The sequence below is a fragment of the Lynx canadensis genome, chromosome E3 (genome assembly GCF_007474595.2).
Source record: "Lynx canadensis isolate LIC74 chromosome E3, mLynCan4.pri.v2, whole genome shotgun sequence".
NCBI lineage: Eukaryota > Metazoa > Chordata > Mammalia > Carnivora > Felidae > Lynx > Lynx canadensis.
This window is the reverse complement of record NC_044318.1, coordinates 1812193-1840039: the sequence shown is the minus strand read 5'-3', so window position 1 is coordinate 1840039 and position 27847 is coordinate 1812193. Positions and strand designations below refer to the sequence as shown.

At 57.2% G+C, this 27847-nt stretch overlaps 2 protein-coding genes and 1 long non-coding RNA gene across 6 annotated transcripts; 1 reads left to right on the top strand and 2 right to left on the bottom strand.

Moving 5' to 3' along the window:
- Positions 1 to 79: 79 nt before the first annotated feature.
- On the bottom strand, positions 80 to 1646 carry FAHD1 (fumarylacetoacetate hydrolase domain containing 1). The gene has a single exon (XM_030300133.1). It carries the CDS (start codon positions 1438 to 1440, stop codon positions 775 to 777), a length of 666 nt encoding a protein of 221 aa, XP_030155993.1. The 5' UTR covers positions 1441 to 1646; the 3' UTR covers positions 80 to 774.
- Positions 1647 to 1653: 7 nt separating this feature from the next.
- On the top strand, positions 1654 to 20693 carry HAGH (hydroxyacylglutathione hydrolase). Of its 4 annotated transcripts, XM_030300130.1 has the most exons (10): positions 1943 to 2014; positions 2226 to 2356; positions 4529 to 4704; positions 5260 to 5324; positions 9269 to 9386; positions 10353 to 10461; positions 13037 to 13140; positions 13420 to 13521; positions 19807 to 19886; positions 20389 to 20693. In XM_030300130.1, exons 3-10 carry the CDS (start codon positions 4585 to 4587, stop codon positions 20486 to 20488), a joined length of 798 nt encoding a protein of 265 aa, XP_030155990.1. In that variant the 5' UTR covers positions 1943 to 2014; positions 2226 to 2356; positions 4529 to 4584; the 3' UTR covers positions 20489 to 20693. The 4 variants fall into 4 exon arrangements, with proteins under 4 accessions (XP_030155992.1, XP_030155989.1, XP_030155990.1 ...); XM_030300132.1 differs by lacking the exons at positions 1943 to 2014; positions 2226 to 2356 and adding an exon at positions 1654 to 1731; XM_030300129.1 differs by lacking the exon at positions 2226 to 2356 and having other exon boundaries at positions 1937 to 2014.
- A 2784-nt stretch (positions 20694 to 23477) lies between these two features.
- LOC115503762 lies at positions 23478 to 27847 on the bottom strand. The gene is made up of 2 exons (XR_004343068.1): positions 27805 to 27847; positions 23478 to 27714 (listed from the first exon to the last, which is right to left on the bottom strand). It is a non-coding gene; the product is annotated as an uncharacterized LOC115503762 (long non-coding RNA).

The window sequence follows — 27847 nt, the reverse complement described above, 5'->3', positions numbered from 1 at the left end:
CAATGATCAAGGTTTGAAGCCCCTTCATGCGAAAGCGTCCTTCCTAGCCACTACTGGAGGAGAAAAAGTACACTTTAAGGCCAAACAAAAGATAGCATATTTATTTGGAAAATAATCGTTTCAAAATGATCTCCCAAATTCAGAATCTACGGGCCATGGCACAGATGGGTGAGCTCATCATTAACTGGTCACTTATTACAATCTTAAATTAACTGATTACGGGAGCAGTGGTTTTCCCCAGTTCCGTGATAAGAATCACTTGGAATGCTGGAGATTAATTCTGCCAATTAATATGGTGGGCCTGGTATGTGTCAGTAAGGTGGGAATTTTTTATTTTTACAATACCTCCAGATGGTTATCGTGATCAAGGAATTTTAGAAAACATGATTTTCAACTTCCTTTGCAGATTTTCAGTGTTGAATTCCTGATCCCAGAATGACTCACGGAAAAGTCTTATCCAGTCTGGTTTTAGGAAAGGAAAGTAAGGCCTCTGAACATTTAGTTTGATAAATTCTCCTCTTTGGAAGCTTCACGAAAACTTTGTTTTTTGTTTTTGTTTTTTTTCCTAAAAGACAATCGTTCTTTCCATTTCTGGCCCAGCTTTTCGATCACGTTTTCCTGGAAGAGTCCGTCTTCCTTAAGTCATAACAACCCAATTAAGTCATATTTAAAAATTATTATTCAAGCATCGTTGCATTTAACAATTTTGCTTGCTTCTTCTGTCCACCTCCCTTCTCTCCTGAAACTTAAGAAGTCCGGGTGCTTTGTACAGACTCAGTACTCTGGCCTTTCGACCTTAAATCTCATACTGACGACCCCGTGTATGCCGGCCTGGATCTCATCGTTTTCTTTAACGGGTCCGACTCCCTTTGGCGTCCCGGTCAAGATAATATCTCCTTCTTCCAAGGTCATTATCTTAGAAACGTAGCTGATAATGTAGGGGATGGAAAAGATCATGGAGGACGTGTCACCCTCCTGCCTTAGTTCGCCGTTGACCTTGAGCCAGAGCTTCAGGTTGTGAGGGTCGGGGATCTTCTCTTTGGGCACGAACGCGCTGACGGGGCAGGAGGCCGTGAAGCTCTTGGCGAGGGTCCAGGGCAGCCCCTTCTTCTTGCACTCGTCCTGCACGTCTCTGGCGGTCATGTCCAGGCACAGGGCATAGCCGGCCACGTAGTCCATGGCCGCGGCCTCGGGCACCGCGCGGCCGCGCCTGCCCATTACCACGCCCAGCTCGAGCTCGTGGTGCAGGTTGCGGCTGTAGGCCGGCATGAGGATGGCCGAGCCCTCGGGGGCGTAGGCGGTGGACGGCTTCAGGAAGAGCACCGGCTCGCTCGGCACGGCGCTCTGCATCTCCCTGGCGTGCTCCGCGTAGTTCCTGCCCACGCACACGATGTTCTTCCCCCACTCCCAGAAGCGGGACAACGGCCTGGGGGCTGCCATGTCCCGGCCGGGCGACCCCGAAGTCACGTGACTCCGCAGGAACCCGGTCACCTGATGCCTACGGCGCCCGGGAGAGAACCAACTACCTCTGAGCGCCGTCCCGTCGGCTACGGCCAGTTCCGCTCTGCGCTCTACCGGGCGCTCGGGAGTCGCAGCGCTCGAACTCCTGGGAGCCGCTGTCCAGCAGCTGCCTCGGCCACCGGTCTGGTCCCTGGAGAGCGGCGGAGGCCCTGACGCTGCGCTCCGGTCGCCGCCTCAGCCGCCTCCTGCCGCCTCCCGGCCGGAGCTCAGGTCCGCCGCTGCCGGGCCGCGAGCGGGCACGGGTTTGGACGCGAGCGCCGATTGGTCGGGGCCTGGGGCGGGGGCGCGAGACGTGCGCCGATTGGCTGGGGGGCGGGGCAGCGGGCGCCGATTGGCCGCGGCGCGCCTTCGGCGTGTGCAGTCCGCCCGCCCCTCGTGTCGCCGCCGCCGCCGCCGCCGCCGCCGCCGCCCCGGGTCATGGTGCTCGGCCGCGGGCTGCTCGGCCTCCGGAGCGTCTCCGCACTGGGAGCCGCCTGCGCCCGCCGCGGCCTGGGTACGTGGGCCGGGGCTGGCCGGGGTCTGACGAGGCGCGCGCCTGACAGGGGTCAGGGGCGCGGGGACCGGCCCGCGGAGGGGATTCCGCCGGCGTCGCGGCCGGGTAACGGCGGTTAGGCCGCCGCGCCCGCCCGAGGGGGGCCGGGGCGCCGGGGACGGCCGGGAGGCGCCGGTCCGCCGCGGGCTGACGCTGTTTTCTGTCGACACAGGCTCGTAACCCCCGCGCAGGCAGGCCGCCTGGGGTCGGGAAAAGGCGCCGCGGCGCTTGAGTCAGGCTTGGCGGGGGCTGAAGACAGCGGGGTCACTGGTCAGCTGGGGGTTGCTGCAGGAACTGTGCCCGGTAAGGAGCCTCGCGCCGCCTCCCCGCCCCTGCGGGCCCATAGCCCCGGGGAGCGCGTTCCCGTCTTCTCCTCCAGGAGAAACCCGGGCCGCACTATTCCGAGGTGTAGACAAAGGGCACAGACCCGGCGCGGGTCCCGGGAGCCGTGGGAACCTTGACCACCCCCCCCCCCCCCCCACCAGCCTCTCTTCCTCACCACCCAGCCCTCCAGACTGAGAGGCGTGGGACGCGCCGGCCCAGGGGCCTGCTCCTGCAGCTGTCACAGTCACCGTGTTCCCTCCCGCCTTGAGGGAATGTTTTGACCTTGATCTTGAAATCTCTTTTTCCTTATTCCTGACGTCTCTTGTGGCTGGTGTAGCGGCAGGGGCAGTAGGTTAACCTGAGCCTTTGGAGATGGTTAGTCGTTACCCGAATGACCACACAGCTGTTAGGGACAGGAAGCCAGCCCCTGCAAATCTCAGCGAGCGCTCTCAGGGGTCTGGAGTGGGTGAGCTGTTGCCCTTGCTAAGGGAAGGGCCCCCGGAGACCCTCACCGACTGTCAGGGCCTCTGGCAGATCGCCTGTCTGGGGCTTGGTTTCGGCTCAGGTCATGATCTCATGGTTTGTGAGTTCAAGCCCCGGGCAGCCTCTGTGCTGACCGGGTGCAGCCTGCTTGGGCTTCTCTCCCTCCCTCTCTCTGCCCCTCCCCCTGTTCGTGCTTTCTTTTTCCCTCAAAATAAATAAACTGAAAAAAAAATCCATATGTTAAAAAGAGAGAGAGAGAGAGAGAGAGAGAGAAGCCACTCAAAACAGGTCTCAGGACTTGGCCCCGACTACAGGCTGCAGTCCTGTGCCCTCTGCTTATACACAAGCAAACTGGTTGCAAACCAGTGAGCTGGAAGCATTTCTCAGGCATATAATTTTTGGAAAAGGACTAATGTTTCTGGTGGTGCCTGCAGAAATAATTGTGAGTTCCCCAGGCTCCCCAGGAGAAGCCTCAGCACAGGTTGTAGATAGTGTTCCTTCACTGGTAGCGCTCCTCTCCCAGCCTGCAGAGTCTTGCTTTAATCCTTTAATCCTGTCACCCCCCCCACCCCCACCCCACTCTGCTCTGCAGTCCTTCCTGGGCCCTGATAGCACTGGACTTTAGCAGAGGTGGAATATCACAGAAACTGGATGATACAGAAATGTTTGTTTTGCCGTGGGCGAGAAGGGCCGGGGAAATGCCAGCCGCTTGTCAGAGGAAAGGGGAATTGGATACTTGGTGTCCTCTTTAAAGCTGCGGTTCGGCCAGTTTCCCCATGAGCACGCCACCGCCCCTGGGGCCGCGGTCCGTCAGTCAGCTGGTGCTGCCTGCGTTTTGGATCCCTTCCGGGAGAGGCCCCCCCATCCCGGTACCGACCCCAGAATTTCACGGCCGGGTCCTGTCACCTTCAGTGGTGCTGATCTTTTTTTGCGTTAAGACTTAGAGTATTGTTGGCGCCTCTGTGAATTTTTAGGTCGAATAAGTTTGTTGAAAATCTCTTGGCACCTGACTCCTTGGTGGAGGATGCTTTTGGCTCTTGCCCTGGCGGGGTCCTGTGGCTCAACAGATGGTGATTCCGTCTCCTACGCACTTGAATCTGGAACCCTGGTGGCCCCTGGTGGGTTTTGGGGGTTATCCACACTTCCAGTTCTGCCCTTTGAAAGCGGATATCGTTCTCTTCTCTGGCTGGAGGCCTGGGAGGGGCGGTGAGCCCGTGTGACTGAGGCTCTGTTAGCTGGGCCGCGGGGCACTGAAACGTAGTCCCGCTGGGCATGTGCCCTTGGGGCTTCCTCTCTTCCTGGTCTGAGTCAGGTGTGAGCACCCAGAAAGAGCGGCGGTCACAGCTGACGGTGATTTGATCACAGCCACAAGCTGGTCCTTCTGTCCTCTTGGAACCCGCGGGAAAGAAAATAAGGATCATGGTCTGAGAGAAATGATTTGTGAATATGCACATGAGTAATTTTCTGTGTTTTCCTTGCGGATATGGTAAAGTGAGGATATTTTCTTCTTTACCAAAGGAACTCAGAGAAGCAGACACGGCGAGCCTCACGCTCTGTTGCTCGCTGTCACTTCCCCAGGTCGTGGCATCAGGACGCCAGGGCTCCTGTGCCGTGTCAGCCTGGCGCGGCCTCCTGTGGACGCTGACCGGGGCTGCCCTTTGTCTTCAGGTCCGGCCCTGCTGGGCGTCCTTCTCCATCACACGGACTGTAGGAAGAGCTCCACCATGGACCAGGGAACCCTGAGGGTCGAGTTGCTGCCCGCGCTGACCGACAACTACATGTACCTGATCATCGACGGCGAGACCAAGGAGGCCGCCATCGTGGACCCGGTGCAGCCTCAGAAGGTGGGAGGCCCCAGCGCCGCGTGTTTGTCCCCCCGCCGGGGTTCCTATCTGCAGTGTCCTCGCGGCTTGGCCGAAGCTAAACCGAAATTGATCCATTTGGTTTTGAAAAACAACTCAACTAGTGTCCGGCCACTCTGCTGTGGGGCGGAAGGCCAGGGAGGGGTGGGGCCGGCAAAGGCTGGGGCGTGGAGAGAAGTGGGTTTCTGTCTGTAAGGTCCCTGGTGGGGGGCGGGGAGCAGGAGCCCCCTCAGCCTGCCCGCCCTTCCACGAGGCTTGCTGTCCCTCCGCACTGCCTCTGGGGGCGGCGACATCGTCTGGAGGGGCTCAGGTTGTGGCTGGCACGGAGCTGCCACTTGCTGCATGAGAGAAAAAGGCCACCTTTGCCCTGCGCTGCTGGAGGGGTGTTGGGGGGCGGGGGGGCACAGGTCGGCAGGGTCAGGTCAGGGCCCAGCCCCTCCCGGCAAACCCCGGGTCCCGCTGGGCACCGCCGCGGGCTTTGGAGCCAGTGCTGGGGGCGTGGCCACGGCCCATGTCTTGTCTCACGTTTGGCTGCAGGTCGTAGAAACGGTGAGAAAGCACGGCGTGAAGCTGACCACAGTGCTCACCACCCACCACCACTGGTAAGCTCTGGAGCCCGAGCTACCTCCACGTCAGTCGAGCTGCCTGGGCCTGTACGCCCCAGGCTGGCGTCCGCGGGGGTCGGCACCTTCAGGCTCCCTGGACCCTCCCACAGGCGGAGGCCTGGGGCGTCGGGGTCCCCGGAAGCCGTCCCCTCCCAGCTGTCCCCGGAAGCCGTCCCCTCCCAGCTGTATCCTCTGCGCAGCCGAGGGCTGGCCCCGGCGGGACTGTGAGAGGACTCGAGGGCGCCAGCCTCCGGGCTGCTGCCCCTCGACCTTCGTCCCGGCCACGGGCTCTGCTAACTCCGGGGCTCTGTGGGGAGGACCTCCAGCCGCATCTTTGAAGGCTCTTGGGCTTGTGTGATGGGAGACCGGCTTTGATGTGGGGGAAGAAACTAGTCTAGACGTCAGTGTTTTTAAAAATCAAGCAGGTGTATTTGGAGAGGTTGTGGTTTTTGAAATTTGAAGGGAAAAGGATGAAAGGAGCACTTGTGTTTGGGTTTTAGACCCTCCTGTGGGGTTTCTGAAACTTTTGAGTCTCTTCTCAGCTGGAAAAAATCTTTATTTGGCTCATTTTCTTTTCTAATTAAGTGCCTGAGGGCAGCCAGCCCCTGACAGCCCGTCCCCGAGGCTGCCGCTGCGCTTGAGTCTGCGTGGGGCGTCTTCCCCGTGGGAGTGTCCTGGCACGTGGGTCGGCCAGTTTGCTCCGTGGTGGCACCTTCTCGGTCGATGTAACTAAGCCGATGAGAGTCTATGGGGGTGTCAGGTGTTAATTCCTGGTGCTGACGGATGGGTTTACTGCCGTGCCCTTGGCCGCTGCCCAGCCAGCTGCTCTTTCTGGAAGGTGCCCCGTGGGCTGCGGTCTCCTGCGCCAAGTAACCACCACGTCACTTTGCTGATGTTGCGATGCTTTGAGGTTTTTCACGCGTTTGTGTTGGAACACAAGATCCCAAACTGGGTCCCAGGCTGAGCCCCAGGGCATAGGCGCCTCCCTCTCTCACTGTCCTCGCTCTCCTCGGTGGAGGCGGAGGTGTTTCTGCAGGTCAGTGGGGGACAGTGCTGGGATGCTGGCCTGCATGGAGCTGACCTGGGGGTGGGGGAAGGGCCCGCCCCCGTTATCTCTGGGCTCTGCCGTGTCTGGGCCCCCGGAGGACTCCGCAGATAAATGTGTGGTGAGGAGCAGGCGCTCTCTGGCCATCCACAGCCCTCGCCTTGTCCTGGGAAGGCTGATCTGGTGTTGGGACACTAGCCCTGCTCCGAGGTCAGGGCCCTGGGCTCACGCTGGCGTGGTTCCAGCCCCACAAGGCCAGGGGTGGAACTCTTTTCCTGTTTCTGAAGCGCAGGTCAGGCTGCCCCCATTGAGCGCTGGGAGCCCTGGAGGAGCGTCCTGGCTGAGGTTAGAATCCCTTGCAGGGTGGGGGTGGGTGGGGGGCGTGTGTCCAGGGCTGGCCTGGCCCCAGCTCGCCCTCTGCCTCTGCCCATTTGTGTGTGTGTGTGTCTATTTGTTTGTTTAGATATAAGTGTTTGTGTTTTAAAGTTTTTAATATTTTAATTTTTAACATTTTATTTTAGAGAGAGCATGAGTGAGGAAGAGGGCAGAGGGAGGGAGGGAGGGAGAGAGAGAGAGAGAGAGAAGAGAGAGAGAATCCTATGCAGAGCCCCACAAGGGGTTCAATCCCATGACCGTGAGACCATGACCTGATGAGCCTGAGTCGGGTGCTTAACTGACTGAGCCCCCCAGGCACCCCTAAAGTGTTAATTTTGACTCCAGTTAACGTACAGTGTTACGTTAGCTTCACGTGTACGGTACAGTGATTCAGCAATTCCATACGTCACCTGGAGGTCGTCACGACAAGCGCACTCTTAATCCCCATCCTGTTTCCCCCGCCCCCTCTGGTGACCATCAGTGTGTTCTCTGTAGTTAAGAGTGTGTCTCTTGGCTTGCCCCCCCACCCCGATTTGTTTTTCCCTTTGCTCGTTTGTTTTGTTTCTTAAATTCCACATATGAGTGAGATCACACGGTATTTGTCTTTCTCTGACTTATTTTGCTTAGCATTGTACTTTCTAGACCTATCTGTGTCGTTGCAAACGGCAAGAGTTCATACTTTTTTATGACTAATGTTCCGTTGTGTGTGTGTATGCACATAAATATATCGCATTTTCTTTATTCATTTATCAGTCAGAGGACACTTGGGCTGCTTCCTTACCTTGGCTGTCGTAGATAATGCTGCTATAAACATTGGGGTGTTCTTGTATCCCTTGGATAGATACCTGGCAGTGCAACTGCTGGGCCGTAGGGTAGTTCTGTTTTTAATTTTTTAGGGACCTCCATACTTTTCTTCAGAATGGCTGCACCGGTTTGCATTCCCACCAAAAAGGGTTCCCCTTTCTCCGCATCCTCGCCAATGTCTCTTGTTGCCTGAGTTGTTCACGTGAGCCATTCTGACAGGTGTGAGGCGATACGTCATTGTGGTTTTGATTTGCATTTCCCTGATGATGAATGATGTCGAGCATTTTTTCATGTGTCGGTTGGCTATCTGGATGTCCTCTTTGGGGAAGTGTCTATTTGTGTCTTTTGCCCATTTCTTCACTGGATTATTTGTGTTTTGGCCTGGACGGTCCCCTATGTCAGGAGCATCACAGGCACATCAGTTCGATAAGTTCTTTATAGATTTTGGAAACCATCAACCCTTTATCTCATATGTCATTTGCAAATATCTTCTCCCATTCTGTCAGTTGCCTTTTAGTTTTGTTGATTGTTTCCTTCGCTGTGCAGAAGCTTTTTATCTTGATGAGGTCCCAATTTTTGCTTTCGTTTGCCTTGCCTCCAGAGGTGTGTGTAGTAAGAAGTTGCTCTGATTGACGTCAAAGAAGTTACCGCCTGTGTTCTCCTCGAGGATTTTGATGGCTTCCTGTCTTCATTTAGGCCTCTCATCCATTTTGAGTTTATTTTTGTGTCTGGTGTAAGAAATTGGTCCGGGTTCATTTTTCTTCATGTTTGCTGTCCAGTTTTCCCAGCACCACTTGCTGAAGAGACTGTCTTTATTCCATTGGATATTCTTTCCTGCGTGGTCAAAGAGGAGTCGGCCATCTGTTTGTGGGTCCATTTCTGGGTTCTCTGTCCTGTCCCATTGATCTGAGTGTCTGTTCTTGTGCCAGTACCCTACTGTCTTGATGAGGACAGCTTTGTGATACAGCTTGAAGTTTTGGCTTTCCTCTTCAGGGTTGCTTTGGTTATTTGGGGTCTTTTGTGGATCCATACAGATTTTAGGATCGTTTGTTCTAGCTCTGTGAAGGATGCTGGTGTTATTTTGATAGGGATTGAATTAAACGTGTAGATTGCTTCGGGTAGTATCGAAATTTTAGCGATTTTGTTTTTCTACTCCACTTCTTGCAAACGCTTTTTGTTCAGTGTATTATAGTTCTCAGAGCACAGGCCTTTCATCTCCTTGGCTAGGTTTATTCCTGGATATCTTATTCTTTTGGGTGTAACTGTAGATGGGCCTGTGTGCTCAGAGCGGCGGGTCCCAAACTGGGACGAGGGGGCCTTTGAAACTCCCGCTGTGCCAGCCGCCCCCCGGCCGACGGCGTCAGGAGTGGGGCAGGAGCCAGGACTTGGTGCTTCTTACAGATCCTCTGGAGACTCCTATGTGCCCAAAGCTTGGGAGCTGGGGGCTTGGGGATTATCCAGGTGTTTGCGATTTGGGTCGGTCGCTCCAGAAGCTTCTCCCGCAACAGGGCAGGGGCACAGAAGTGCCTCATTTGGGAATGGCGTATCTGAGAGCGTTCTTTTCAGTGAAGCCAAATGACACTGAGGCCAGTTTCCTGTGTTGGGAGATGCGTTCCCGCTTCTGAGAAGGTAACCAGGAAAGAACATCCGGTCGGGGTTCAAAAGCAAGCGGGCCTCTCCCATGAGCAGGAGCCCAGGTCTCCTTTCCAACTTCCAGGGACCACGCTGGTGGGAACGAGAAGCTGGTCAAGTTGGAGCCTGGGTTGAAGGTGTGTGGGGGCGATGACCGGATCGGGGCACTGACTCACAAGGTCGCGCATCTGTCCACACTGCAGGTGAGCAGCGAACGAATGGAAAGCACTCGAACATGGTTGGCCTCTGGGCCTTAAGGGGGCGGGGTGTGGCAGGGACACTTGCCCTGCTCCTGGCAGTTCCCTCCCCTACCCAGGGGCCCAGAGAGGACCTCGAGGGCTTGGGATCGGAGGCAGCATAACCTGCGAATGGGTGGAGGGCCTCTCGGGGCCGCCTAGGCCTGCACGGTCCCCAGTGTCAGGAGCACCACAGGCACGTCAGTAGGCCGATGGTCCCGGCTTCGGGGAGAGGCTGCCAGGCAGGGTTTTGAGACCGTTGGGGAAGTGGAAAAACAGAGCATGCACGCATCAGGTTCTCACATCAGCGTCACGTCTCTTGGAAGTGATGACGATGTGCGGTTAAGCGAGGGGACGTCCCTCTCCTAGGAGACTCAGCTGGAGCCTTTAGGGGCGATACGTCAGCGCGTGCGCGACTCCAGGTGTGTGTGCACAGGACACGCTGCGGACGGGCGCACCGTTAGCATTTGGTGACCGGGTAGAGGTCACAGAAGTTCCTCTTTTTTTCAGTTTTTTGGTAGGTTTGAAAGTTTTTTTTTAAAGTTGGCAGGGGGGCAGTGGGAGACAGAGAAGGAAAAGCAAACGGAAGGTCAAGTACTTAAGAAGGAAAGCTAGCTTTTCTAGCATGACACCTGGTTCAAATTTGGCCCGATGTTGAGGAAGAAAGCAAAAGAAGCCCCTTTGCTTTTGCACACCAGCAATACCAGGTTGCAGGGTGCGCCTCGCCTCTGGGGCGCCCTCGAGGTCGGGGTCCCACGGTCACCGGCGAGATCTGTGTCCTGCTCAGTGGAGCAGTGGCGATGGAAGCCGCGCTCTCCTTGGGGCGTTGAGGGTCTGAGGGGGAGTCCGTGGGATCGGTGGTCCACCTCCTGGGAGCCCGTGGGCGAGTTCGCGGCGTGCCGGGAGCCCATGCCAGTGCGTGCTTCGTTTAAGGTGGGGTCTCTCAACGTCAAGTGCCTGTCGACACCGTGCCACACTTCCGGCCACATCTGCTACTTCGTGAGCAAGCCCGGGAGCTCTGAGCCTCCTGCTGTGTTCACAGGTGAGGAGTGTTCTGATGTGCGTGCTGGGGCGGGGTGCACTTTAAAAGACCCCCGTGACTTAGGGTTGTCCGAGAGCTCGGGGCAGAGAAGCCGAGCGTTTGCGGCCGGGCTTCCCGAGCAGGGCTGTGGCAGGGGGCCGCAGGGGGCCTGCAGCCCTGGGGGCAGAGCACGGGAAGGCCGCTGTTTGGATGCACCCCCGGCCTCGGCCTGCGTGAGTGGCCGGCAGGTAGGCCTTTCCAGCAGTCCAAGGGGCTTTTCCCTTCGGAGAGAAAGTGAGAGAATGTTGCTGCTGATGGGGGAGCCGGTGCGGACCGGAGCGGCAGAGCGTATCAGCCCCAGCCTCGAGCAGGCCCTGCGGCGGCCAGAGGCAGCGTGGGGGCCCAGAGCGGCTCTGCAGCCGGGCGGGTGCGTGTGGGGATCCGGGTGGGGACCCATGTCGGCTCTGCGGCGGGGCTCAGTCAACAGCCAAGTGCGGCGCGGGTGACATGAGACGTTAACTCGGGGAAACCACAGACGGAGCGTGGGGTGCACGGGGCCTCTGGGACCTCCACAGCGCTCGTGAGCCCCTCTTCCCCCGTCGAAGCCGACTTTAAAGACTGCAGCCGTTCTCAGTGTCTTCGGTGGTGCAGCAGCAGGAGGTGTGGTCCCTGGGGTGACCCCGAGTTCGGGCTGTGCAGCCCTGAGCTCGCTCTGGGCCTCGCCCGCCTGTGCGGGGGCAGGTGGGCACTGGGCCCGGGAGAGTCTGCGCCCCTGTCATTGCTGCGTCGGGTGGGTCCTTGGACGTCAGTCTGCGCATCTGCCGGGTGGGCTCTTGGGGGTTGGAGTGAGGCGGGTCCCTCGGGACGGCACAGAGGGGGAGAAGACGTGTCCCCGCCTTGGAAGGCGGGTCTGCCTGCACAGAGACCCCGGTCTGAGCCCAGGCCCATGCGGTACGTGTGTCCTCCATGAGACCACGGCCGGCGGGGGCGCGTTGTACGTGCCAAGTCACGTGTGCCCTCGCGGCGCAGCTCAGGTGTCCGCGGCACGGACGGTGAGGACTCAATGTGTGGGAACCGGGACGTCCGGCAGGTCCCGGTGTGGAAATAGGGGAAGGCCGGGCCCCCGAGTCTCCTGTTCCTGTGTGCACCCCGGCCTCCTCTGTGGTCTCTCTGGCTTCTAGCTGGTTCTGACTCACCCTCCCTGGTGGGGCTGTTCAGGGGCACAGCCCAGTCCTGACCCCACTAGGATGTCCTGTCGTCTTGTGGGGACAGTGCTGCACCACACCGTGATGGCCCCACGGTGGCACCCTGGTCCTGGGTTGTGGTCCCAGCGGCCCCCCCACCCCCACCTCGGGGAAGAGTCTGGCCTGCACTGATGGAGGAGGACTCCCCGCCACCGGGGCCTGGAGAACAACGGTGCCTGAGCCCCCGCTTGGCACGGAGCCCTTCTCAGGGAGGACCCAGGGCGGGAAGCAGCAGCCCACAGAGCCTCAGTGGGGATCAGGAGGAGAGGTGTCAGGAGGAGGGCCAGGAGGAGGGGTATCTGGAGGAGGGGTGTCAGGAGGAGGGTCAGGAGCAGGGGTGTCTGGAGAAGGGTCAGAAGGAGGAGGGTCAGGAGCAGGGGTGTCTGGAGAGCCAGGAGGGGAGTCAGGAAGAGGGTGGAGGTGGGTCAGGAACAGGGATGTCAGGAGGAGGGGACGCCCCTCTAAAGGGCTGAGGCAGGAAGGCGGTCTGTGAGGCGGCAGGCTCGGGTCTTGAGGGCCCGGGTGGTGGCCGGTGGGATCCCGGGGGTCTATGGGCTGGCACTGCCGCCCAGGATGAGAGGAGACTTGGGGAGGGGCCCTGGCTGGCTCAGTCCGTGGGGCACGTGACTCTCGGTCTCGGGGTTGTGAGTCGAGCTCTACATTGGGTGCAGAGATTACTTAAGAAAAGAAAAAACAACCCCCAACACAATTATAAAGAAGTAAAAAGATGGGGCGCCTGGGTGGCGCAGTCGGTTAAGCGTCCGACTCCAGCCAGGTCACGATCTCGCGGTCCGTGAGTTCGAGCCCCGCGTCGGGCTCTGGGCTGATGGCTCAGAGCCTGGAGCCTGTTTCCGATTCTGTGTCTCCCTCTCTCTCTGCCCCTCGCCCGTTCATGCTCTGTCTCTCTCTGTCCCAAAAATGAATAAACGTTGAAAAAAAAAAAAAAAGTAAAAAGAAAAAAGAGGCGCCTTAGGGAGGTGGGCCTGGGAGGGCTGCTGGGTGGGTGGGGACAAGGGCTGGTGGGGGGTCTTGGCGCTATGGGGACAGGCTAGGACAGTGAAGGGAGGAGTCGGGAGACCCTAAGGGGTGGGTTTGAGCCGCTGTTGGCGGGACTGGTAGTGCCAGTTAGCAAGACTTGACCGGAGAGGTTGGGGCACGGGAGCCGAGAGCTGGGTGTCTCTCTGAGTCCAACGTGGCAGTTGGGGGTGGCCCATCGGGGGTCTGGTAGAGGCCGGCTGTGGGTACAGCCATGAACGCTTGGTGTCCAGTGTAGCTCAGGAGCTGGCCACCAGCCCCTCAGGGGGTGTCCTGCCGGCAGCCCCCCACTGCTCCGTGGCTGTCCCGTTTTGCAGGCGACACCTTGTTCGTGGCTGGCTGTGGGAAGTTCTACGAAGGGACAGCGGACGAGATGTACAAAGCCCTGCTTGAGATCCTGGGCCGGCTCCCTCCAGACACGGTAGGTGGGGCCCCACGGAGCGAGGTCCTCACCTCCCACCCGTCCTGTCCCCCGTGTTGGGAAGAGTGGGAAGGCAGAGGCATTTCCTCTGGAAGCGTGGCTTTTCTTGTACTATTTATTGCTGTTTAACGTACACGCGAGAAATGCCCGTTGTCCTCAGGGACACCTCGGTGCGTGTCGCGAAAAGTACCTGGCCCAGAGCCCCGCATGCGTGTCTGCGAGGGCTTTGAGGACAGATCACGGAGATTCTCTGAACTCACAGTTTGGTGTTCTCCTCAGAGAGTGTACTGCGGCCACGAATATACAATCAACAACCTCAAGTTCGCGCGTCACGTGGAGCCCAACAATACTGCCATTCAGGAGAAACTGGCCTGGGCCAAGGTGAGTGGGGTGCCCCGGGCGGGGGTGGGTCCGAGGGTCCATGATCCCGAAGTGCCTCTCTGGGAGCAGCGCTGTCAGGGCGCGGTGTCCAGTGTGGGCAGAGGGCGCTCCTCCTGGCGGGCAAGCCAGTCTGGTCTCGGAGCGGCCCTCCTGGAACTCCGCGAGGAAGGCCCAGTTCTCTGGTTAACGTCCTTTCTGACACAGTGGGGCCGGGTTGGGCCTGGGAGTCCGCATTTCCAGCAGGTGCCCGGGTGAGGCTGGCGCCGCGGGTCCCTGATCTGTGCCCCACGTCCTGAGCACGGGGTAGGGGGGACCGTGAGTGAGCACCTCCGCCTCCCGTTTGGGGAAAGCGCACCTGCCGGCCAGCGGCGGGATTTGCCCCAGAGCCTGCTAGTCCGGAAGGCATTGATTTCCGTGGCGACCCCTAGGGGTGCTCAGAGGTGTGGCCGCAGGGGTGGCCTCCTGTCCCGGAGGCGTCTTCAGTGGGGCGTCTGCAAATGCTGCTGCAGGCGGGTGGGCTGAGGGAGGTGCCCCTGGACTTGGGGGCCCTTCCCCATCCGGTGGCTGACGGGTGTCAGTAAGCCACAGCTGGAGGCCTCAGGTGCCGCTGGGCCTTCTGCTCCGTTCGTGACCAGTGCTACTTTGGAGTTTTGTTTCTTTTTTTTTTTTTTTTTTTAATTTTTTTTTTCAACGTTTATTTATTTTTGGGACAGAGAGAGACAGAGCATGAACGGGGGAGGGGCAGAGAGAGAGGGAGACACAGAATCGGAAGCAGGCTCCAGGCTCCGAGCCGTCAGCCCAGAGCCCGACGCGGGGCTCGAACTCACGGACCGCGAGATCGTGACCTGGCTGAAGTCGGACGCTTAACCGACTGCGCCACCCAGGCGCCCCTGGAGTTTTGTTTCTTAATATATCACCTGTTTTTTTTGAGCATCTTTATCAGGTTTTGGGCACGGGCTCACAAAATAACACCTGTAAGACTTGAGACACTACCTCTATCACTTGGTCAACATTATCCCTTTTTTTTCACAGTGCACGTAGGCGAGTATTTTAGTGATCTCCATGAACTCACCCTGTGTATGTACCACACGTACTGTTCCCTTTCATTTAGTAATGGGTCCTGCTGCTTTTTCCATAGCAATCTATTCATACTGAACTAATTCGCTTCGTAGTTACCTACTTTTATTAAAAATTTTTTTAAGTGTTTATTTTTGAGAGTGAGAGAGACAGAGTGCGAGTGGGGGAGGGGCAGAGAGAGAGGGAGACACAGAATCTGAAGCAGCTCCAGGCGCTGAGCGGTCAGCACGGAGCCCGACGCGGGCCTCCAACCTACGTGGGGCTCAGGTCATGACCTGAGCTTCACTGAGCCCCCCAGGCGCCCCCGTGCACATTGCACTAATTTGCTTCATAGTTATCTACTTCTAAAAAACTAATCTTAACTGAGGATACTTTCCATTTGATAAAACATACCTGTGTTGAGTGAGCAGTACACGGTTTGATGACTTTTGACAGTATGTGCCCCTGTGTGAGCCCCCCACCCCCAGTCGAGATTCAGAGTTTCCCTGGTCACTCTGCTTTCACCCCCCAGCTGCAGATCGGCTGTCACGTAGGTCACTCTGTTCTGGAGTCTCAGAAACAGAGCCGTAGAACACTGGCCGTGTCTGGCTCTTCAGCTCAACGTCACTGGAGATTCATTCCCGTTCTTGGTTTCTGAGCGGTGCGCTGTACTGCAATTTGTTTATCCGCGGTGGATGGACTCTTGGGTCGTTTCCAGCGTTTTGCTATTGTAAACAAAGTTGCCGTGAACCTCTGTGCGCACGTCTTTGTGTGAACACAGGTTTCCTGGTGTGTGGGTACAGACCTGGGGCAGCGGGGCCCGGCCGCCTGAAGTGTACGTTTAACTTTGAAGAAGCTCCCGAGCCTCTTGGCCCGCCCTCTGGGGACGTGTAAGCCCCAGGGGCTCCCCGTGCATAGGTATCGCCGACGTTTTCAATTTCAGCCGTTCTAACAGGCGTGTAGCCGTGTCTCCCTGTGGTTTTAAAGTTTCCGTTGCTCTGGTGGCTGTCGGCCTCTTACAGGCCCTCTTTTGTGAAATGTCTGTTCAAATCTTTGGTCCATTTGAAAAACTGAACTCCGTTGCAAGAATTCCTTATGTATTCTGCAAACACGTCTTTACCAGATACATATCTCAAATATTTTCACCCGGTCTGTGGCCTGCCCTTTTATTTTCTTAAGTGTCTTTTCTGGAATAAAAGTTTACACTTTTGATGAAGTTCAGTTTGTTGATATTTTCTCTTTACACCCTTTGTGTCCTAAGAAATTTTTGCACACCCCTTGCCGCCAAGACTCTGTGCTGTGTTTTCTCCTGAAAGTTGTATGGTCTTAGCTCTTACGGTCATTCAGATTTATACTTAGGCCCGTGATCCTGCTCGTATCGACGTCGGTGTCCGTGTGAGGTCGGGGTGCGAGTGCATTTGCTTTTGCCAGTTGACATCCTACTGCACAGCACCATTTGTTGGAAAGATCGTCCTTTCCTTGTTGGATTACCTTGGCGTCTTTGCTAAGTAAAACGGACAGTGCAGGCGTGAGTCACCTCTGGACCTTCCTCGCTGTTCCGTGGGTCTCTGGGCTTCTCCTCCATCAATAGCAGATGGTCTCCGTTACCGTAGCTTGTGGTAAGTCTGGGAATCAGGCTGTATGAATCCTCCAACTGTGGTCTTTTTTTTAAAAATTGGTTTTGGCTCTTTGAAGCGCTTTGCATTTCCATAGAAATTTTAGGATCTTGTTAATTTTTACAAAAAAGTCAGCTTGGCTTTTGATTGGGACTGTGCTGCAACAAAAGATTTGGAGAACTGAGATCTTCACAGTATTGAGTCTTTTCATGAATATACCGTCGCTTTCCATTTACTGAGGTCATCAGTTCCTCTCGGCAGTCTTTTATAATCTTCGTTGCCAAAGAAGCTGTGCAGGTTGTTAAATGTATCCTTAAGTACTTCACATTTTTGTATTTGGCTGAAAATGATTGTTGAAGTCTTCAGCAACACAAATGATACTTGTTTGATCTTGTATCGTGACCTTGCTAAGCTCCCTTACTCTAGCGTCTTTTTTGTAGATTCCTTAGCACACAATCACGTCATCGGCTAAAGAGACACTTTTCTTCCTTCTTTTCCGATTGATGTGCCTTTTATTTACTTTGTTGGCCTAATCACACTGGCTGCGGTGTCCGGTACGATGCCGAATAGAGACGGTGGGAGCGGACACCTCTGCTTTGTTCCCGGTCTCGGCGGGGAAGCATTCGGTGTGTCACCCGTACGTTAGCTGCAAGTTTTTTGTGATCTTTCTTAGGTTAAGGGCGTTCCCTTCCATTCCTGGTTTTCTCAGAGTTTTAATCACGAGTGGGTGTTGAATTCTGCAAACTGACTTTTTCTCTAGTGTGTAACCATATTTTGTTTTTACTGTTAATATGGCGGGGTACATCGATTGGTTTCATTTTTTTTTTAATTTCTTTGGACAGAGAGGCAGAGAGAGGCTCCGTGCTGATGCGGGGCCTGATCCCACGGCTGTGAGACCATGACCTGAGAAACCGAGATTCGGGTGCTTAACCGGCTGAGCCCCCCGGGTGCCCCCTCAGTTGGTTTCAAATGTTAAACCCACCTTGCTTTCTGGACAGATTTTGTCATGCTGTGTTACGCTGCCACAGTCCCTCTGTGTCTGTGTTCACAAGGGATATTGGCCTGTAGTTTTATTTTCTTGTAACGTGTTTGGTCTTAGTACTGGGGCAGAGCTGGCCTCATTAAGTGACTCGGAAGGTGTTTCCTCGTATTTTCTGAAAGAATCTTTCTGTGATACTATTTTTTTCCTTTAATGTTAGAATTCACCATTGGAACCATCTGGACGTTGAATTCTCTTTGTGGAAAGATGTCGTCGTCGTTGTCAGAAGTGGTGTCTGTCTTTTGTGTAGGGCTCCTAGATGTTTGCATCTTCTTGAGTCCATTTTGTTAGCAGCTTCTGTCTTTCAAGGAACTGTGTACATTTTGTCAAGGTTTTCAAATTTGTTGACGGTTTTCATGCTGTCTTTCTCGAGTGTCAACTTTGTGGTGGTACAGTTCACATGTGATAAACCGCATCAGTTTCAAGTGAAGGGCCGAGTGAATTCTGACAGATAAACTGACACCACTGAAACGACGACCATTATGATGAAGATACAGAACGTTCCACCACCCCCAAAAGGCTTCTTCACGCCTCACTGTCTTCGCGGCTCCGGACACCTACCGATCTGCTGGGTGCCCTAGAGCCGTTGCGGTTTTTAGAATTTCATGTAAACGGAAGGTACCTTATGCACGGTCTCCTGTTCACTCAGCAGCAGGATTCGGAGGTGCACCCCCGCTGCTGCGTGTCAGGAGTTGATTCCTTTTCACCGCCGAGCAGTATTCCATTGTTGGGTTTATCCGTTCCCCCGTCCTTAGATGTTTGTGCTGTTTCCGGGCGTTGGCTGCTGTGAACCTCTGCGCACAAATCCGTGTGTGACACACCCTTTCGTTTCTCTCGAGTAAATACCTAGGAGTGAAACGGGTAGGTGGTAGCGGTGTATGTTTGACTTGTAAAGAAAGTGCCGAGTTGGCTTCCTAAGTGGCTGTCATTTTACATTCGTGTCAGCCGAGTGTGAGAGTTCCACTCGTTCCACAAGCTCGCCAGCCCTCGGCATCGTCACTTGTTGTGGTTTTAGTCATTCTAATGGGTACGTAGTGCAGTCGCATTGTGGTTTTAGCTTGCATTTCCCTAGTGTCTCAAAACGTTGAGCGTCTTTTTATGTGCTTATTGGCCATTTTGTGAACTGTGTGTTCAAATCTTTTGGCCATTTAAAAATTTGAACGGTCTAATTTTCGATCACAAGAGAATTTTGTAAGTATATGCTGGACGCAAGTCCTCTGTCGGCTGGTTTCTCTCGTTCTGTGGATTGCCTTTTATTTTTTTGACAATGTTTTTTGAAGAGCAAACAGTTTTAATTTTGATAATCAAGTCCAGCATATTAACTTTTTTATGGTTCATACTTTTTATCTCTTATCTAAGAAATATTTGCTTTACCCAAGTTCAAAAAACATTAAAAAAAAATTTTTTTTTGACACTTATTTTTGAGAGAGGGGCAGAGAGAGAGAGGGAGACACAGCATCCGAAGCAGGCTCCAGGCTCTCAGCTGTCAGTACAGAGCCTGATGTGGGGCTCGAACTCATGAACCGTGAGATCATGACCCGAGCTGAAGTCGGACATTTAACCAGGCGCCCCAGCACTCATTTTAATAGATAATCTACAAGGTGATGACCGTGTATGGTCCTCTGACTATACGTGTCAAGACGTGTTTTAGAATTATCCTTAGAAGCATTAACTTGTTTCCTTCCCTCATAGGAGGTGGAGAAGGAATTCTCAGGAGGAGTGAATACTGGAGGAAGCAGGGAATATTCTAAAACACCCAGCTTGTTTTCACCAGAAGGGGAGGATCAGAGATTAGCGACAAGCCTTCATCTTGACCTCCCGCCAGACCCCTACTTGGCATCCCACCAGTGGTTGAAGGATCACCTCTTGCCACCACTGGTCACGTTTGGGGGTGGCACCGGGACCCTCGGGTCTGAGGGCCCTGCGTGTGGGTGCTGACAGGTGCTGTCCAAGCTCTGACCCTGTGGCCCTTGAGATCAGCCCGGCAGAAGAAGGGCAGGGGCCGCAGGGAGGGCGGAGACCCCCAGCTGCCAGCTGACGTCCCGCACAGGTCCGTACAGGAGTGACCAGTGGGCCAGATGGTGCTGATCAGGAGTGAAACCATCCCGACCGGAGGGCTTGTCCTGGGTTTTTCTCCTGGGGAGCCTGTGACGAGAGCTTGCCGTCTTCTAGAGGGGCTGTGAGCCCAGGGCAGGGACCACGGGCACCTGTCACCTCGCTCTTGCAAGCAGTGAGCTGTGCGTGGCCCATGACTGGTCTTGGTGCAGGGCTGGTGGTGTTTTCTTCTGCGTTTTCTGCGTTTTTGCTGGTTATTTTGTCATGTAAAACACACACTTCATATCAGCGTAAAAGTTTTCGCGTCCCCCTCCACTTCCAGGACAGCAAGGGGAGAAGGGACAACTTGTCGGTGGTGGCCGGGACACTCGCGTGTCCACAGCGGGAAGGGGCCCGTCCTTGCACTGACCTGACCCCGTTCACTTTGCCTTCTGAGTTGGATGATATTTTAAGAATAGAAAGTACTCTGAAATGTTCCTTTAGACGTTTCCGTGTTCACGTGACCTCTGTCCTCTGCAGGAGAAGTACGGTATCGGGGAGCCCACAGTGCCGTCCACCATCGCGGAGGAGTTCACCTACAACCCGTTCATGAGAGTGAGGTGAGGGGCGTGGGCACCTCTGGGTCGCCCTCGTGCCGCCAGCGGGGGCCCGCTCACCAGTCCCTGCAGCTCAGGCTCAGGCGACGCCACGGGGTCTTAGCAAGTGCCCTGAGCCTAGGAAGCAGGCGGCTTTGTCAGGGGTGCTCTCCTTACACGTGGCCAGGGTGTGGGGTCCTTTCTGACACTGCAGTCAGGATCCACGCGTGGGCAGGCACGGTCCCCGGGAATCTCGTGGAGCTCTGTCACCGGGGCGCTGCCGGGAGCCCGTGTGGAGTCCGTGTCCCCCGTCTCTGGGTCACTGGCAGGACGGCTTGGCCAGCAGGCCTTCTACCGTTAGGAACACGCGAGTTGGCCGTTAGTGCCGGCCTTTCGTTTCGAAGAATGTCCCGACTTCTGCCTGCTCTTTTCTTCCCTGGGGCCCCGGGACCCCAGGGGCCCTGGGGCGGGCGGTGGGCCGGGGGGCACCACGTGCGGCCTGCAGCCTGGCCTTCGGCTTCCGCAGGGAGAAGACGGTGCAGCAGCATGCCGGCGAGACGGACCCGGTGACCACCATGAGGGCCATCCGCAAAGAGAAGGACCATTTCAAGGTGCCCCGGGACTGAGGTGGCCGTAGGGCCTGGGGCGCCCGTGGCCGCTGCCGCCTTCAAGCACACTTTGGGTGTTCAGATGTTTTAGGTGAATTTCCTGCCAGGAGTGCAGGAAATTCAATCTTGGCTTAATTTTAAATTAATTTCAGAGCCCTTTGCCCGTGTTATCAGATGTTCTAATGCATATTTATAAGAGAAGTCTAGAAAGTGTATTATTCCCTGATGCTCTGCTTGCGGACTCTCTGTTCTCTCTGGCCTTCGGTGGGGCCCTGGTCCTCGCCGTGTGAGCCCCACATGGTGCCCTGTGAGAGCGGGCCCCCTCCCCGCCCCGTGCCCCCCAGAGCAGGACTCCTGGGGGACGGCGTCGCCCTCACTCCTTCTCTGGTGGGTCCTGTGGCGTCCTCTTCACAGAGCCGTTTCCGTGTGGACGTGGAGTAGAACCCCAGCCCCACCTGGGGCACCGGCCTGGGCCGGGGCAGCGAAGGGTTCGTTGACACAGCGTTTCTGTGCTTGGGGCCTCCGCCCCGCGGTGCCCCGATCCCTGGGTGCCTGGTCCTGGGCCGCCCGCAGGGACAGGCGTGGACACCGTGCCTCGTGTGGATGAAGGAGCTCTCCGACGCGACCGCCGGCACCTTGCCGCCCCCGCTGAGGTTTGATCCATCTGGCCCCCCTGCAGGGAGAGGCCCCCATCACCTTCCCCCTGGCCGAAGTGCGGGGAGGCCGGGTCCCTGACCTGCGTGTCCTTGCCCTGAGTTCCCTCTGCTTTTGCCGGAGGAAACCCCGAAAGCTGCTCTCCCAGGCAGCGGCCATCTCCTTAGCCAGCCGCCACAGGCCTGACCCGGGCTGGGGGAGCGGGGCGGGCTCTGGCTGCACCGAGCCTCAGCCCAGGTGGGGGTAGCGGGAGGACCCAGAGGCGGGACGGGGAGGGATGAGGCTCGGGGCCCAGCCAGGGGCAGGACGGGCTGCTCACGTGTGCACCCGGAGGTCTTCCCGGTTCCGACCCGACCTCCTCCGCTCGGCTCTGCCCTGCGACGCACGGCGCCCGAGGCCCTGCCTGCCTCACCCTCTCCTGCTGGACGGCCCACGGTTAGTGCTTCTCGTCCAGCTGAGGTGGTCTCCCGCCACTCTCCTCAGACGGCCTCCGGTCGCCAAGGACCTGTGCAGGTCCTGGCTCCGCAGCTGCCCGTGTGGCCACGGTGCCGTGCGGCCCGGGAGCAGTCACCCTTGTCCAAAGAGGAGGATGCCTTAGGTGGAGCCTCAGCCCCCCTGCACCCCCAGGTGTGTCAGGGAATGGGGTTTCTGTGGGTCCTTCTAGATGCTTCATTTTGTAGCTCTGTACCAACTGGGCGTAGTGGCGTGGGCGTCTCAGGATGCGTCGTGGTGCTTTGCGAGGCCTGTCGGTACCGGAGAGCGCGGGTATCTGGTGTGGCCCTCTGCTGTGCCCCCTCCGGCCGGGCCCTGTGCGTGAGCAGTTCGCGTGTAGCCAGGGACCCCATGGCCACCGCCTCCCCAGCCCACCTCCCCCCCCACCCCATGGGGATGTGTTTCCTTAGTTTGCGTGTTACCGACTGCACATTCAGATGCCAAAGAAGAGAAATAAACGTTTCTGAAACGTACGAACACAGAAGCGCGCCCCTGCACCCGGCCTCTCCCCACCCCGGGAGCCCCGGATAGCAACTCCCTTTGCACGTGTTGTCCTTGGTGGTGGGACCCGCTGGGCCACCCCCACTGGCCCTTGGGCTGTGGCGCGGCTCAAACGCTCTCACGTGGGCCCCAGCTGGCCGTGGAGGACGGGCACTTCCACGCGGGAGAATGTGTTGGCCCATCCGGTGGAGGAGTCTTGTCCGCCGCACGAGGGTGTGGACCGCCCTGGGGCTGCTCCGCGGGCCTCGCGTGTGCTGGTGTCTGCGGCCCCCCGGGAAGCGAGCGGGGTGCTCCGTGGAGGCTGCACGAGAACCGGTGGGGACGGGGGAGGCTGGCCGTGTGCGTTTCCGACCCCGGGCTGCCTCTCCTCGGGCTTCTGGCCAGTGTTCTGCTGGCTTTGCTCCTCGCCGACCTTCCCCGTTGAGGGTCAGCCGTGCTCCGGTCACACGTGTTTGAGTTGGTTGCTCTGCACCCTGTCGTCTTATTGAAGAAATCTTTGATGGAGTCAAGTTCGTGTCTCCTACTTTCCGTCCTCTGCTGCCCTCCTGGTTACGTGCTTGCTTCTGACACTCGTGTTTGTAATTCACGTGAAGATGCTGTTATGCCGGCGGTCAGTGGTTTGCCTCCCTGGAGGCACTTTACGTCCCCCCTGCTCATCTGCACCGCCAGCCCGAGGGCCCGCATCCGGGGCTGCAGACCCGTTCTGAGGCCCCACATTCCCCCTTACTACAGCTTTAGAATAAGTCTTCGTTTCTAGGAAGGGACACGGCCCCACCTGGTCCTTTGCCCGTATGTACGAACGTTAAGAGTATTGACGGCTGTGGTTTGGGCCGGAATAGGGTTCACCGGATTTCTGGACTTGTGACAAGTGTCAGGCCATAGACATGCCCCCCCGACTGGCATTAGGGTCTCTGCTGCTCTTCCTGCTGCTAAAACTCGTGTAGTGCCAGTGTCCGCGTGGCCCTGTGACGGAGGCTCGCGGTCCCCAAGGAGACTGTCCCCTCAGATGGCTGTAAGCTTGCCCCCCCCCCCCAGGCCTCCTGCCCTTCTGACCAACTGGCGGCGACTTCCACGCATTCCCACTGACCCCTCACCTTCCGTAGGTCACCAGCATGACTCCTAGAACTCAGAGAAGTGCCACCGTGATGATTTCGCAGTGTGATTATAATGGGCACAGCCAAGCAAACAGGGCCCGGAACGTGGGCTGTGCCCGCTGTGGCACACGGGAGCCTGTGTTGAGGTGCTCTGGGGTCACTGTGTCATCCCTGGCCCTGCGAGTGAACTCTTGCCACCGGGTGGGTCCTTTTGGTAGGACTGTCCCCCTCGAGTGACCGCGTTAAGGTAAATTCAGGTGTGTTGAGGCTGCTGTGACCATGTGGGAAATTCCAAGGAAGTAGAGACTCCTTGCCCAACCCAGGGGAAGGCAGAACGCCACGCAGCACTTGCCTGGGTGACGTCGGGTGTCACGGCTTCCTTCCCGGACGTCGGTTCTCCGGGAACGTCAGTCCCAGTCTACTTTGTTCTTGTCGTAAATGGCATCTTTTTCAGATCACGTCAGTGCTCAGGAACGTAAAGGAGCGCAGTGAGCTTTGTTTAGGGAACCTCCTTTTCCCCATGTGGGCTCCGTTTCCTTTGTGAACTTTCTGCGGTCTTGCTGCTTGGCCTTTTGTCCCGTGGGTCTCCCGTATTGAGGTGGGGGGAGGGGAGCGGGGCACTGCTCCTCGTCCTGAACCCCAGTGACCGGTTTGACAAACACCTGGGGGCTGAGGCCGAGCTACCCTCGGGGTTGAGTGAACACAGAAAGCCCTGCCCTTGTCGAATTTCTGTCCCGGTAGAGGGACGGAGTGACAAGATGGACATCCTGGGCAGCTCGGACTGAGGAAGCACTAAGGAAAATAAAGTGGGCAAGGAGCAAGCGGGAAGCCTTGTGGCCAGGGAGGTGACGTGAGCAAAAACCAAAGGTTCAGGGAGAGGGCCTTGCTGATCTCTGGGAGAGACCAGCGAGTGCCGAGGCCCTGGGGCAGAAGTGCGCGACGGGAGCCCAGTGTGGCTGAGGCGTGAGGGGAGGCGACTGGGGAGCGGTGGCAGGCGGGTCGCTGGACAGGGTGCGGGGGGACCCTGGGGGCCACTCGCAGCCGTGCGGAGGTGGGGGCGGGCAGGTCTCCACGGGATCTCGAGTGCGTGTGGGGCCGCAGGGGAGGCCAAGGGGTTCACAGCGTGAGCCGAGCAGTGAGCACGCAGTTGTGGGGGGTCCAGCTGTGTCCACTGGGGCGGGGGGCGGGTCCAGGCCGAAGCGCGCCCTCGGGAGTCGCCAGCACCCGGGAGGCTGGGCGCGCTAGCGGGACAGTGAGGTGGGGACGCTGGGGTGCCGGCAGGTGGCAGGACACGCAGAAGTGTGGCCGAAGTCACCCCCAGGGGAACCGGGCTTCGTCACACGCTTTCCTCTGGTCTGGCCGACTCTACGTGAGTGTGTCGGCGGCTGCACTCTGGCCTTCCTTGTACAAGCCCGGTCTGCTTCCTCTAAATGACGGCAACATGGGGGGGCGGGTGGCAGGGGGAGGTCTCTTCACTCGTGGGGAGCTCGAAGGAGGTGATTCTGCAGGGAGCCTGGTGCTCGCTCTGTGCACTTTTTCACACCACCGGCTCCCTTCGTAAACGGTTATGGGCTGTCCCTCCGTGGGTTTCAGCCACTTGGGAAGACGTCTTTCTTTGCAACATTTTCTCTTCTCTCTTTTCAAGAATTAAATCTCCATACCCAGTGTGGGGCTTGAACTCACACCCTACTGAGCCAGCCAGGCACCCTCCTTCCAGCATTTCCTGAAGGGGTCAGGGGTGCCCTCCTGCTCGCCGATCTCTTGCTGCGGCTCCCGCCTCCTGGGCTCCTAGGTGTCGCCTTTCTGAGCACGGATGCGAAGCTGGGAGCCTGTCCGAAGCGTGCGGTGCGGGGCACGGCGGTGTGGCTGGGGCCTGGCGTGGCTTCTCTCCTTCACCTCTTCCCTGACACGTAGGGGCTCTGAGGCGGCCCGTCCTCCTCCCATCGGGCACGAGCCCAGGGCCCCCGCGGCCCGGGGAGGAGTGCTGAAGTCTCTCCCTAGGGCCGTGCGCCTGCTTTCCTGGCTGAGGTCTGTCTGCCCTGCTGTGGTGCTGCTCTCCAGCTAGGAAGGCGCTGGGGTCCTAGCAGTGACCGGGCCTTACTAATCAGAACCTACCACATGTCTCTGTGTACCAGGTGAGGTTCACAGCAGTGACCCGAGTGTGTGTTTCAGGGCCTTTGAGGACATTCATCGTGGTGTAGCCCCCTGAACTTTTCATCATCAACGTGTCAGTGAAACCATAAAAGCAGAGGCTTCTCTTGGTCCGTCTCCCCAGGGTGCCGATCCTGGGCCGGGGCAGCAGGGAGGCCTGGGACGTGGTCTGGTATGGGGCCCACAGATCAAGACGGCGAGACACCCTGTGCCCATGTGCCGCCGGGGCTCTGTCTGCATCACAGGTCAGCCCTTAGCAGAGGTGGGGGTCAAGCCCATCCGGGGTCCCACCGCGGCCAGGTGGGTGTGTGTAGGCGGGGAGGGGGGGGGGCGAGGAGGCAGGACACCACATCCTGTGTCTTCCTTCCCCGGCTGCCAGCTCAGACAGGTGTCATAATTATGTGTCACCTGGAACCCTGACTTTCTAAGAGTCCTCTGATGAAGCAGCAAACGGCTCCTGTCCACTGAGTGGGCGTGGCAGCCCCTGGGGACAAAGAACACTTCGTATGTACAGCGTACGCAAGAGTACAACTGAGAAATCGCAAGGAAGATAAGTAACGTAGCGGTAAGGATTAGAGGTCTTGATTCTCGGCAAGAGCCAGACCGCGTCGATGCCATCGCCAAGGACGCGGAAGGAGCACGGCGCGCGACTGCTCGACGGAACCCGCCTGGGTTCAGAAAGGCCCGCGCAGCGGCGGCCTCAGGCACAGACCACAACTCCGGCCACGGAACAAGTCGTCCTAAGTTTCCAGAAGCCAACGCATACAAAGTACGTCCTCTGACCCCAGCGGAATTAGTTACCTGTGGCGGAACGAAGTGAGGAAAACCTCCCCCGTTTAGAAGTGAAGTAGCAGACCTCTAAGCTTGGGGGTCAAAATAAGCAAAAGCGGACACCAGCGTCTGTCAGACACAGACAAGCCCAGGGCCTGCTACACCTGCACAGAAAAGGCTTCTACCTCAGGAAACTAGAGAAGAGCAAGAGAAACACAAAGGAAGAAGAAGAAGACAGGAAATCAGCCGGACAGTAAACCCAAAACTCTCTGAAAAGATCATCAAGTTGACAGACCCACAGTGATACAACACCCAGGTTCCTGAATTCACGCGGGAGACGGGACCGGACCACCCACCCTGCAGAAATAAACGTCAAGGCCTCTCCAGGAATGCGAGTGAACGACACCGATGAATTCCTACAGACACAAATCACTTAAATGGACTCAGAAAAAACCAGAAAAACACCACAGACCTGTAATAAGAAACCGAATTAACACAGAAAGTCTAAAGTTCACACAAAGGAAGAGCCTGGTGACTTCACGGAGCATTCGGTCAATAACACCCATCACTCACAAACTCTTTCAGAAGACAGAGGGACGCTTCCCAGCTCCTTTGCGACGCAAGCCTGGGCCTGACAGAAGACTAGACGTCGGGGTCCCTGGTGAACCCAGATGTTAACTTTGTAACACAGCATCAGTAACCCAAATACGGCAGCACTTGCACCATCAGCCGCACACCTGAAAACCCACAGACGTCGCGGCCCATCCTAGGGGAATGAAGGACAAAATGCACGGGATCAACTCAACGGACGCAGCGAAACAAGGAACGAAACCCGGCACGTTCGTGGTGAGAGGTGTCCAACCACGGGAAGGCAGCTTCCTTGGCCTCAGGATAAAAGACACCCGTGCGAAGTTTCCTCGCGGACCTCGTGCCGGCAGCCTTGAGTCGGACCCGGGCCACGCCGGACCACAGTGCCTGCGGGGCTGCGTCCTCCCGGAGGCGTCCTACTGCCGGAGGCGCCCACGTTCCTCGGCTCCTGGCCTCCTCCCTGTCTACTCCCCACCCGTGGTTGGGGTCCTCTCACTGCCTACGCCCGCCCTTCCTGACCCCCCCCGCCTCCACCGTCAAGGACCCCTGTGGTGACACTGGGTCCATCTGGAAAACCCAGGTTAGTCTCACTATCCAGGCCGATCGGCACCTCCATTCCCTTTGCCCGTGTAACCCGACACAGTCCGGATTCCGGCGGAAGGACAGGGTATCTTCGAGAGCATCATTCCGCCTGTCAGAGCATCAGAAGTCATGGTGACGGGCCGACTGCTCACCTCCAGCACCAGGAGCAGGCGAGGGAGGTGTGCTCTCGCCTCCGTACTCCACATCGTACTGGGCGTGCAGTGAGGCACAGAGAGGAACAGAAAAGGGGTAGTACACAGACTGGAGAGAACAAGCGAACACGTTCTTAGTCACAGCTGATAGGGTCCTACGGAATCCAGATACACGCACACACCTGGCCGGTGAGTTTGACGGTCCCGGACACAAGATCGGTAAGAGAAATACGGGATCTTTCTACCTGCTCATGACCACCTGGAAATGAAATTCAGACCACTTCATTCACAACAGCACCAAAACTAATAACATAAGTAGAAACTATTTTATCAAAAACACAAGGGGCACCTGGGTGGCTCAGTCGGTTAAGTGTCCAACTCTTGCTTTCGGC

Excerpts from the sequence above, each read along its gene's own strand:
- FAHD1 (XM_030300133.1), bottom strand. The coding sequence starts at position 1,440 with ATGGCAGCCCCCAGGCCGTTGTCCCGCTTCTGGGAGTGGGGGAAGAAC.
- HAGH (XM_030300128.1), top strand. The coding sequence starts at position 6,386 with ATGCTGGCCTGCATGGAGCTGACCTGGGGGTGGGGGAAGGGCCCGCCC. Across the intron at positions 9,387-10,352 it reads CGCATCTGTCCACACTGCAG|GTGGGGTCTCTCAACGTCAA; the intron begins GTGAGCAGCGAA and ends GCTTCGTTTAAG. Across the intron at positions 13,522-19,806 it reads AGAAACTGGCCTGGGCCAAG|GAGAAGTACGGTATCGGGGA; the intron begins GTGAGTGGGGTG and ends TGTCCTCTGCAG.